We start from the raw sequence: 12,757 nt of genomic DNA on the forward strand, positions 1-12,757 counted from the left end.
AGCAAAGCTCAGGTGACCTAACAAAACAATTTTGAGGAATTCGTAGCAGCTGCATTATCAGGCGCTAACTACTAGTCCTATGCCACCTGGCTAATATCTCCCTATGTGTGTATGCCTGCATGTGTGTTGGAAATGTATTGTGCTAGTAAAGTTTTAGAGACATGTACCCAAATGCAGAACAACATTGTATAAGCGTTCTTTTAGATATACCTGTACTGCTCTGTGGAATGATCTTACTGAAGAGACACGAAACGCTACAAGCCTTCTGTCTTTTATAAAGTTATATCTTAGCAACTATTTTAAATCAACAACATAGTGCAATATGAATTCGCAAAAGCTTACCTGTGATATTGGTCTGTCCTAAAGCCACATTTTTATTTCAACTTTATCCTTCGATTTATCCCTACAGTGAATGTATTATTAAATTTCCATTCGTATGTTATAGTTAAGATGTGTTCAGTGGGCAGACCTCGCAGGAGTGGACCTCCCCAACTCTTGGAAAGCTCCATTGTGCCTCACTGAACTATTATTTTATACGGTAATATTATATATGCTTTGTTTATTTATTTGTTTCCATGTAAGTGATGTTGTGTAAAATTATAGAATATGTTGTTGTACATTGTACATATGTGTCTTTTACAGGGCCATATTGTAAACTAGATGAAAGTCTAAATATGGTACCCTGTCTAAACAAAAGAATTTATTATTATTATTGTTGTTGTGTTCTGTTTGTAGTGGGACCGTGCTTCCAACGGCATCATTTATAGTGCAATCTCACTTGAATGCTACAGCACAGATACAGCAACATCCGCCCCAGACCATTTTAAACTCCACCTGGGTTGTTGGAGTTGTGTGGGTAAGAGAAAAACACTTTCTCTGAATATTCCATGCGTATGACCACTTCGGGATGGAACCCTGGCCTCCGGAGTGGAAGGCTGGAGTGTTAACCACTCGACCAATCCTCCCAACAAATTATACAACAATACACATACTACGAGTCTCACCGACATTGGCCGAGTTGCCTTTGTCACCACTCCTTGTGTAGGCGAGGTCGCCCAGTCGGTAGGTACGGGTGCCTGAAGGGAGGGGACTGGAATCTCCAGTTTCTGTCCCCGTGTCACCCGTGTTGTAGGTCGCCGTGGTGACAGACTGGGGCTGGAATGTCTCTGCATGATCTCCATTCATTTGAATGTCAATCTGTTGTAAAGTGTTTGTGAAGAATTAGTTTGATACACGCACATCAATTGTAACAAGTTGAAAAAATAAATCATACAGAAATTTTTATGACCAATCAAACCATGACTTTTTTTTTTACCTTTTTTCACATACAGACAAATTTTACCATGCAATCAAAATCAGCATGTGATATTAATGTCGCATTTAATTCAACCGAGTTAAGGCTGCAAATTTCATAAAAGAATCAAGGGAGGTACCATGTTTTAAGACTTTTTTCATAAATGCCAGAATTTTTGTTGTGTAAAACATTATTATTGTCAATAGTTTCAACTAACGTTCTCTGACAGGGCATGGATTAGTTTGGTTTGCTATAGTTTGCTATACAGTAAATATAACTGATTTATAGAAACCAACTTCTGTACTGTAAATGAAACTGTTGTACAGTAAAATTAATCCCACCACCAAGCAGTACTTTAAGCAGTAATAACCAGCCTAGGCTGAGATACATATAGTCTGGATGTAAACATTGAAACAAAGAATTCAATTCTGAACTAGAAAAACATTACCTTCATTTGTCCTTTTGGGTATAAATATGAAAACAGCTTCAAAACAGGCGACCTGAAAATTTTAAAGGAGAAAAGTTTACTTATGAACAGTGGAAATGGGCTTTGTATCATTAAGGGTATATACTACCTTATCTTTCAGATTCCTTCAAAATCTGATGTAAAAATTTACGAAACTCAAAAATTATTTGACCTTTGACTTAGAGGTTATCGTGACCTAATCAAAATATCCTGCACATGTTCTTTGGTTGATACAGGTATACTTCGGGTATCATCAAAGCATCTGTAACATTCCAAGCTATTGCCTGGATGAGATTTTGCAGGAACTTCGTACTTATTTGACCGTGTACTGGAGGTCACAGTGACCTATTTATAGCGCATTGTACTCCTTCAGAGAGTGATACTTATGCTTCACGTTTTATTCATCAAGATGTTATTCACTGATTAACCGTTATGACTGAGACAAAGTTTTACTAGAAGAATACACACATTTTCAACAGAAGACATAGATTTGGGGATTTTTCTTTATCCAAATAGGAAGAAAAATGTCTAAATCTCATCGAAAAAGGAGAGGAAAATCACAGGCAGACTGCAGTGGCAAGATTTCCTTCATTTCCAGAATCAACCATATGGGCAGGGTTTTTTCAAAGACCCCAACACCCATAAAATGTTGAAGGGCAAAATTTCCCGGTATCGGTAACACCTGTGCCTCCCACCTCCCCTATATGATAAGCTAAGGAACAGCCCTTACATTTTACCTGTACAAATTACATTACATTAAAGACTTACACACTTGGTCTCCCTCCAACAATCCCTGTCAAGCCTGGTGCTGTGATGGTAGAAGACAAATGCGGTAAATAAATAAGTTGAAGGAAATGGACATCTGTTCTGTTAGTCATACAGTGAATATTTTAAGTAAACAAGAGGCCCAATGGGCTTGAATCACTCACCTGGTATTAATCCCACACTTGTAATCTTAAAAGTGGACTAAAATACAGCTACAGGCAGAATATCAGTGTTTGATTCATAAGAACCTATTAAAAGATTTAAACATATGACGCCTGTGACCTTGAATGTCGAGCAAGGACATTAGGTTGAACTGAGTTTAAAGTCTTCCATCCCGGCATGCTTTTGGCAAAATATCATTACCCAGGAACTTTTGGTTATACAGAACAAGTCATTTAAAGATTTAAACATATATTGACCACTGTGACCTTGAATATGGGCAAAGGTCATTCATTTTGACAAAATTGGTAGCCCTTCATCCCAGCCTGTTAATGACCAAATATCATCACCCTTGGCCTTTTGCTTAGTAAGAAGAAGTCGTTTAAAGGTTTTAAACATATTTGACCCTTGTGACCTTGAATATATGTAAAGGTCATTAATTTGAACAAACTTGATGGCCCGTTATCCCAGCATACTTCTGGCCAAATATCTTTATCCTAGGCCTCTTGGTTATTCAGAAGAAGTTGTATAAAAGTTTTAAGCATATTTGACCCAAGTGACCTTGAATATAAGTAAAGATCATTCATTTGAATAAACCTGGTTGCACTTTATCCCAGCATGCTACTGGCCAAATATCTTAACCCTAGGCCTCTTAGTCATTCAGAAGAAGTTGTTTAAAGGTTTTTAACATATTTGACCCCTGTGACCTTGAATATTAGTCAAGGTCATTCATTTGAACAAACTTTGTAGCCCTTCAACCCAGCCTGCTCCTGGCCAAATTTCATCATCCTAGGACTTGCGGTTATTTAGGAGAAGTTGTTTAAATGTTTTAAACATATTTCACCATTGTGACCTTGAATATTTGTCAAGGTCATTCATTTGAACAAACTTGGTAGACCTTAAACCCAGCATGCTACTAGCCAATATCATTATCCTAGGCCTCTTGGTTATTCAGAAGAAGTTGTTTAAAGATTTTTTAAGACAATTGACCCCTGTGACCTTGAAAATGGATGAAGGCCATTCATTTGAACAAACTTGGTAGCCCTTCATCCCAGCATGCTACTGGCCAAATATCATAACCCTGGGCATTTTGGTTATTCAGAAGAAGTTGTTTAAAGTTTTTAACATATTTGATCCCTATGACCTTGAAAATAGGTGAAGGTCATTTATTTGAACAAACTTTGTAGCCCTTCATCCCAGTTTGCTTCTGGCCATATATCATCACCCCTAGCCTTTTGGTTATTAAGAAGAAGTTGTTAAAAGTAAAATATTGACGCCGGACTGCCGGACGGACGGACGCTGCACCATGCCATAAGCTCACTTAGCCCTTCGGGCCAGGTGAGCTAAAAGGTGATGAACAATCTTGAATAACTTGTCAAACCATTTCTAGAGTGAAAATGAAAGCAGCCCAGGTCCAACACATATATATAGTACAATAATATTGATCTTTGAGAAAATGTCGACAAATTGTGTTGCCTTACCCATGCCAGTGCCGGCAGGAGCTATTTCTCTAGCAAACATCTGTAGAGCTCTCTTCTGTTGGTGGTGAACAGCTAGCCACATCACTGACTCTCTACTGCCCTGTACAGATATACACAATTAGACAAGTTTAGTAGGACACACGTATTGTCTGTTGGTGGTGAACAGCTAGCCACATCACTAACTCTCTACTGCCCTGTACAGATAAACACAATTAGACAAGTTTAGTAGGACACACTTATTGTCTGTTGGTGGTGACCAGCTAGCCACATCACTGACTCTCTACTGCCCTGTCCAGATATACACAATTAGACAAGTTTAGTAGTACACACGTATTGTCTGTTGGTGGTGAACAGCTAGCCACATCACCGACTCTCTACTGCCCTGTACAGATATACACAATTAGACAAGTTTAGTAGGACACATTTATTATCTGTTGGTGGTGAACAGCTAGCCACATCACCGACTCTCTACTACCCTTTACAGATATACACAATTAGACAAGTTCAGTAGGACACACTTATTGTCTTTTGGTGGTGAACAGCTAGCCACATCACTGACTCTCTACTACCCTGTACAGATATACACAATTAGACAAGTTTAGTAGGACACACTTATTGTTTTTTGGTGGTGAACAGCTAGCCACATTACCGACTCTCTACTACCCTTTACAGATATACACAATTAGACAAGTTTATAAGGACACTTATTGTCTGTTGGTGGTAAACAGCTAGCCACATCACCGACTTTCTACTGCCCTGTACAGATATACACAATTAGACAAGTTTAGTAGGACACTTATTGTCTGTTGGTGGTGAACAGCTAGCCACATCACCGACTCTCTACTACCCTGTATAGATATAGACAATTAGACAGGTTTAGTAGGACACACTTATTGTCTGTTGGTGGTGAATAGCTAGCCACATCACCGACTTTCTACTGCCCTGTACAGATATACACAATTAGACAAGTTTAGTAGGACACACTTATTGTCTGTTGGTGGTGAACAGCTAGCCACATCACTGACTCTCTACTGCCCTGTACAGATATACACAATTAGACAAGTTTAGTAGGACACACATATTGTATTCTGCACTGTGCTTTAATTTTATCCGCCTTGGAGTCAAGCATTCATTAGGTCACCTAACCATTGGTCATGATGACCTATTGCAATCCATCTGCGTCCGTCGTTGTGTGTTCACATTTTACATTTTCGACCTCTTCCCAAAAACTGCTGGACCAAATTTGATGTAACTTGGCACAAGTGATCAGCATGGCATGGGGATTAAGATTTGTTCAAATGGAGGGGCTAATGGTCTTAGAGGTCCCAATAGGGCCAAAAACACAACAAAAATGTCAATTTTCAAAAAAAATCTTCTTCTCAAGAACCAGAAGTGCCACAGGTTTTTTGTTTTGCAGGCATGATGCCTGAGGGATGAAGATTCTAGTTTGTTCAAATCAAGTCCCTGGGGCCATAGAAGGGGCCACAATGCAGGCTTTTGATTGGTTGAAATTTAGATGTTCTCAAATTTTGTTGAAAATTGGTATATAGGGGTAAGTGGGTACAAACTTCATTTCACCTATTTGAATTAAGAAATGTTGGTTGTCCCAGAATATTAAAAAGTTACTTAAATTGAAAATTGTACCATCATTAAACATGGAACATTTATGTTTCCCATATTTCAACACAAAAGGATTTGACAAACCAACAAGAGGCCCAGGCCTGTATTGCTCACCTCGATATTTAAGCAGTCAAAGCAAAATATTAAATTAATATAATACTGTACTACAAATATTTCCAAATATTGGCTCTGTATGTATCTCAGTAATACCCTTACCTTATTGGGTCCCATTCTCCTGTCCCCATTGGGATGGAGGCATGATTTCTACAACATTGAATCATGTTGGGCCAAGGATACTCTATATCAAATTAGATTAGGATAAAGCAATAGGATAAAGTAGGTAAAGGTCATTTCCATTCGAAAACTTTGTTGGGCTCCATCCAAGGAAGCTACTTATTAGATATCACGACTCCATGCCTTTCACTCCTTCAAAAGAAGCTGTTTGCAGTGTTTGCTATATTTGACCCCTGTGACCTTGAAAGTAGGTTGAGGTAATTTTCAATAGCCAACTTGGTCAGGCTCAATCTGTGACAGTTACAAGCCAAATATTATAATTCTGTGCCTTTAGATTATGACATATTTGGCCCCTGTGACCTTGAAAGTAGGTTGAGGTCGTTTTCATTCGCAAACATTGTCGGGCTCAATCCCAAGAAGCAACCAGCAAAATATTATAATTCTATGCATTTCGAATATCAGAAGATGTCATTTGATAAGTTTGACATATTTGACCCCTGTGACCTTGATAGTGGGTCTAGGTCATTTTGTTCTCAAACTTTGTTGGGCTTTTACCAACGAAGCTACCAGCCGCATATTAGGATTCTATACCTTACAGTTCTTCAGAAGTCGTTTTAAGTATTTGACACTTTTGATCGCTGTGACCTTGATATAGGGGGTTAAGGTCATTGTTAGGCTCTAACCAAAAAAGTTATCACTCAAATATCATGACTCTAGGCCTGGCCATTCTTCAGAAGAAGTCGTTCAAAGGGAAAGTTAACAGACGATGGAAGGATGGACGGATGACAAGACGCTGGGCCATGGCATAAGCTCACTAGCCCTTCGGGCAGGTGTGCTAACAAACCATCAGAAATGTATCCAATTTCCATAGTTTTGAATACTGGTAACAAATGTTTTTAACATCACAATATCTAGGGAAACAAGCAAATTCATGGAATTTATATCCCCCGCTTGCAGGACATATTGTGGTTAAACATTATTGAGGTTAGGTTTAAACATGTGAGTATCGTGCTGTTGAGACATAATGTATAGCTTGAAACTTGAAGAAAAAAAAAGCCTTATACCTCATTAATTATCTGTAAATATGTACAAATCACATTGTTGGCAACCTTAGCATGAGTTGGATGTGCAAACAGTATTTGGTTGAAATATCTGCACATTATTTACAGCAATTATCACACGAAAACCAAAGTGTGCCCAAGATGGGTGGAAAGACAGAGGAAAACAAACATTGTTATCAAGTTTGAAGGAATTTGGCTAATATTTGCTAGAGTTATTAAGCGGAAACTGCTGATAATGAATTTTTTGTTAATCAAGGGGCCATAACTCCGCCAAATTGAGTTCGATTAAAGTAGTTGTCGAACTTGGCTGAGCCCTTAAGGCATTTAACCCTGTTCCCAAGTTTGAGGAAAATCTGTTCACATTTGTTGCAGTAATTGCACGGAAACGAAGCGAGACAGACAGATAGACGGACAAACCCAAATTAATATCCCTCCGTTCGGTAAAAGCGGGGGATAACAAACTTATCAAACCTCGCAATAAAAATATATTAGGATGTCAAACCTATTTTATGTCTCAATAATTACAATTGAACCTTCAAGAGAAACAAGAGGCCTAATGGGATGTATCTCCGACCTGTCATTCAAAGTCACTAGATTTACACATCTCCTGTGACCTTGCAATTTAGTAAAATTGAGAATAAACTAGAACACTGACAGGTCAGTAAGGGCCCCGTCTTGTGGCAATATATCCCCCATAATCATCAAGAAGCAATCTGCCCATATAGCTGAGCTTAACGTTTGATATTTGGACTTCAAAAAGAATCGCAAGGAAGCAAAATATACATTTCACATGTACTATGATGCGAGTCTTGTTTCCTTCCACCTCCATATTTGCTGGGCTAACAGAAATGTAAATACTGGTGCAATACTCATTTGTTAGCTTTGATTCGTTTTATTCCACCTTATATACCTCCTCCATCAAGAGCCAGGGTCAAAGTCAGAGATCCACTTTGTCTTTGACCTTTGGATCCAAATGACCTTGACCATTATCCCAGTGACCCTGATCTTTGGTCAGTTGACTTATTCTTTAATTCCCACCAACTTTGCTTCTTAATATCATAACAAAATGTTCATCAGTGAAAAATACAAAACTTGACCTTGACCCTTTGGACCCTGTAACCTGGACCTAAGATCACTTGACTCTGTTGTTAAGTTCTGAACAACATTGCTTCATAATGTCATAACAAAATGTTCATCAGGGAAAAGGTACAAAATTTAACCTTCACCTTTGACCCTGTGACCTTGACCTTTGGTCAATTGACTCCTTGTTTAATTCCAAACAACTTTGCTCCATAATGTCGTAGTGAATTGTTCACCAGTGAAAAGCTACAAAATTTGACCTTGACCCCTGACGCGATGACCTTGACCTTTGGTCAGTGGACTCCTTGTTTAATTCTGATCAGCTTTGCTTCATAATGTCATCACAAAATGTTCATCAGTGAAAAGATGTAAAATTTGACCTTGACCTTTGAACCTAATGACCTTGACCTTTGACCTTGACTTTTTACCTCAATGTGTATTTTTGTGAACTGAACATCTTGACCAAGTTTCATGTACATTGGTCGATAAATACCAAAGTTATCAGCCAGGAACAAAATTTGGTAGGACAGACAGACAGACAGACAGACAGACAGACAGACAGACAGACAGAGTGATTACTATAGGGCACCCGTATCTCTGATACGGGGCCCTAACAAGCTTTAACACTAAACACTTAAAATATCATTAAAATATAAATCCCCTGATATTTTATATTTGGTCTAGGTCATTGATTTGAACAAACTTGATAACACTTTATCGAGGCTCACTTCTTGCTAAATAGCATCAACCATGACCTTCGTTTTAGTCATTCAGTAGTAGTTTAAAAGTTATTTATAAATTCAACTCCCGTGACCTTGAATGTGGGTCAAGGTAATTCTTTGAAACAAACTTGATAATCCTCCATCCAAGCATACTGAAGGCTAAATATCATGATCTTAAGACTTTGGTTTGTGTAAGGTTTTTAAAACATTTGTCTTGATTTAAACATATTCTATTGTAAATATTTACAAAAGAATTGGACACAAGTTTTACAACTTATCAGTATTTTTCTTCATAATACATGCATATAAACAATTACTCCATCAGACAATTTACGCAATATATATAAATTATACCGGTATTTTTATATGGAAATAGATAGGTGGGAGGAAGAAGAGATGTAGAAAGACATGAGGAGGGAAAAGTAAGACAGGTAAAGTCAGAGAAAAAACAAGAGGCCTATGGGCCTTAACGGTCACCTGTTATATTTATACAGAGAGTTGATTTTTGTTTTTAACATGAACAGAAATATTATTCAAAGTGATAAAAAACAATAAAACCACCTATTTGAAACTAGCACCTCTGATTCTAAACAAGGAAAATGAAGAAATTTTAGCACACAGACTCCATTGGGCTCCACCCTACAGCCCTTGGGGGTAGGGATGGCTCAAAATTTTCAAAGTATCAAACTGTCAACTTAGGGTTATAATCCCAATCAAGTTATCAACATGTAATATTCAAAGTATCATTTGCCATTATAAACCATAACAAATTTTTCCCCCCCCCCCCCCTCCTTCCCCAGGGGTAAATGTGAGACCCTAGGGTCATAAAATACACAATTTTGGTAGAGCACCTAAAAACCCTTCCATCTATGATGAGTATTTGATTCTACCATATCTGGTCTTGAGAAGAAGATTTTGAAATTTCAGTCAATTCAACCCTTTTTGCCCCACCAATCAGCTCCTTGGGGTCAGTCAGGGCTGATATGTGCATACCATCAAACTGCTATCTAAAACTCCAGTGGCTCCAAGTAAGAATTCTCCATCATATTTTGACAACAAATATATATCTATGCAAAGCCGGTCTCTCTAATAATCCTTTATGTGTTTTTTGTAATCTAGATAGGGAAACAATAATTCATACATTATGGGAGTGTGCCATTGTACAAAATTTCCTACACATTTTTTGAAACATTACTAGAAGCTTTAATTATTCCATTCTCTTTTAATAAGGAATCCTTCCTTTTCGGAATAGTGTCACAGTCAGGAATAGGCAACAGACTAGATAATGAAATTTGAATTATGATCAAACACTATATTTATAAAACAAGATGCCTTCAAAACAATTTGTCAGTAAATGCTTTAATTAACAGCATAAAAGACAATCATTCTGTACAAAAATATATAGCATGTTGCAAGGGGGATTTGTAAGAAAACTGGAAAGAGAATGGAAAAAATGGAACCACCTCCTGGAATTATAAGCCAAAATTAAATAATTTAATATCGTCAAGTGAGCAGATACAATACATCTCCTTCCACAGTATAGTTCTCATTTTATATTTTGAAAATACACTGATGCACATACATGTACCCAGCACACACTAAGTTTTCACAAGGACTTTTTTTGGCAGTTATGTCCCTTTTACCATGCCTGTATTGAATCTTGCCTGAACTCCAAATATATATATTTTTTGTCCCTTTTTTGTGAATCTAAGTTGATGTTTCTGTCTGAACTTATTAAAGTTAATCTCTTTTATGATATAAATATATTTTGTCCTGAATATTACCCTCATTTCTCAGTCACCTTTAAATTTATATGGCTGTATTTACCTGCAGTTTAAAGCCGAAAGCATCTTACTTACAATTAATTCAGAAGATTATCTTATAATCTTATTCTAAACATAAAGTTTGTTTATTATTGAGCTGCAGTGCAAAAACTAGTTTCTCCTTTTTCTGCAGTGCAAAAACTAGTTTCTCCTTTTTCTTTCTCTTTCTGTTGACTTTCTCTATTTCATTGCTATTTTTTTTCCTTCTTCTTTTCTATTCTCTCTCTCTCTCTCTGTTCTCATAAAGGCAATATATGTGTACATGGGTACCATTACATGTACTTGTGTCTAAATATATCAACTGATGTAAGTAAGAGTATATATGAGTCGTGTGAGGTCTGAATATATAATATGAATTGTTTGAATGTAAATATACCATATATTGCAAAAAATTCTTGAATAAAAGGAAAATTACAAAAAAAAAATAAAAAAAAAATGCTATCCAATACTGATAATGCTAACCCAAATTGAATTATTTCCAATGGCAATTTAACAAATGTTGGTCCAAAATGTGATTTCCCTATAAAAAACTATAGTAAAGTTTATCCCCTCCCCAAGAGGAAACGTGAGACCCCAGGGTCATGAAATTCACATTTTGGTAAAGCACCTTAAGACCCTTCCATCTATGAAGAGTATTTGATTCTACCATATCTGGATCTTGAGAAGAAGATTTTTGAAATTTCAGTCAATTCGACCCTTTTTGGCCCCACCCATCAGCCCCAGGGGGTCAGTCGGGGCTGATATGTGCATACCATCAAACTGCTATCCAATACTGGTAATGCTAACCCAAATTGAACTACTTCCAATGACAATTAAACAAATGTTAGTCCAAAATGTGATTTCCCTATATAAACTATAGTAAAGTTTACCCCCTCCCCAGGGGGAAACATAAGACCCCAGGGTCATGAAATTCACAAAATTGGTGAAGCACCTTAAGACCCTTCCATCTATGAAGAGTAATTGATTCTACCATATCTGGGTCATGAGAAGATTTTTTTTTTAAATTTCAGTCAATTCGACCCTTTTTGGCCCCACCCATCAGTCCCTGGGGGTCAGTCAGAGCTGATATGTGCATACCATCAAACTGCTATCCAATACTGATAATGCTAACCCAAATTGAATTATTTCCAATGGCAATTAAACAAATGTTGGTCCAAAATGTGATTTCCATATATAAACTATATAGACCCCAGGGTCAAGAAATTCACAATTTTAGTAAAGCACCTTAAGACCCTTCTATCTATGAAGAGTATTTGATTCTACCATATCTGGATCTTGAGAAGAAGATTTTTGAAATTTTAGTCAATTTGACCCTTTTTGGCCCCGCCCCTCAGGCCCCTGGGGGCTGGGGACTATACAATTTACAATTTTAGTTGACCTTTGGCCATGGAAGGTTTCTGCAAAATTTCATTGAAATTGGTTCAGTGGTTTTGGAGAAGAAGTCGAAAATGTAAATTGTTTACGGATGCACGCCGGACGCCGGACAAAAGGCGATCACAATAGGTCACTTGAGACTTTGTCTCAGGTGACCTAAAAAGAGAGATAGATAAAAAAAAAGATGATCACATTTGACCCCTGTAACCTTGAAAGTGTATCTGTGTCAGTCATTTGAACAAATATGATAGCCCTCCATTACAGCAATTATTACAGATTAAATATTCTCCCAAGCGGGTATGTCTTATTATCCAATGCACAGGTATATCTACCTACAGTACAGGTATGTCTTATTATCCAATGCACAGGTATATCTACCCATAGTACAGGTATGTCTTATTACCCAATATACAGGTATATCTACCCATAGTACAGGTATGTCTTATTATCCAATGCACAGGTATATCTACCCATAGTACAGGTATGTCTTATTATCCAATGCACAGGTATATCTACCTAATGTACAGGTATGTCTTATTACCCAATATACAGGTATATCTACCTACAGTACAGGTATGTCTTATTACCCAATACACAGATATATCTACCCATAGTACAGGTATGTCTTATTATCCAATGCACAGGTATATCTACCCATAGTACAGGTATGTCTTATTA

At 37.3% G+C, this 12,757-nt stretch overlaps 1 protein-coding gene across 1 annotated transcript in view; it reads right to left on the reverse strand.

Annotated features, from left to right (window-relative positions):
- LOC110445279 overlaps positions 1-12,757 on the reverse strand; it is a 52,052-nt gene that overhangs the window by 7,906 nt on the left and 31,389 nt on the right. Inside the window, exons 13-16 of the mRNA XM_021489819.1 lie at positions 4,166-4,265; positions 2,529-2,568; positions 1,743-1,794; positions 1,005-1,197 (exon numbers count right to left, since the gene is read on the reverse strand). Of these exons, the coding sequence (XP_021345494.1) occupies positions 1,005-1,197; positions 1,743-1,794; positions 2,529-2,568; positions 4,166-4,265 (385 nt within the window). The remainder of the gene's footprint in view (positions 1-1,004; positions 1,198-1,742; positions 1,795-2,528; positions 2,569-4,165; positions 4,266-12,757) is intronic.

Source organism: Mizuhopecten yessoensis, unplaced genomic scaffold (assembly GCF_002113885.1).
Source record: "Mizuhopecten yessoensis strain PY_sf001 unplaced genomic scaffold, ASM211388v2 scaffold2159, whole genome shotgun sequence".
Classification (NCBI taxonomy): Eukaryota; Metazoa; Mollusca; class Bivalvia; order Pectinida; family Pectinidae; genus Mizuhopecten; species Mizuhopecten yessoensis.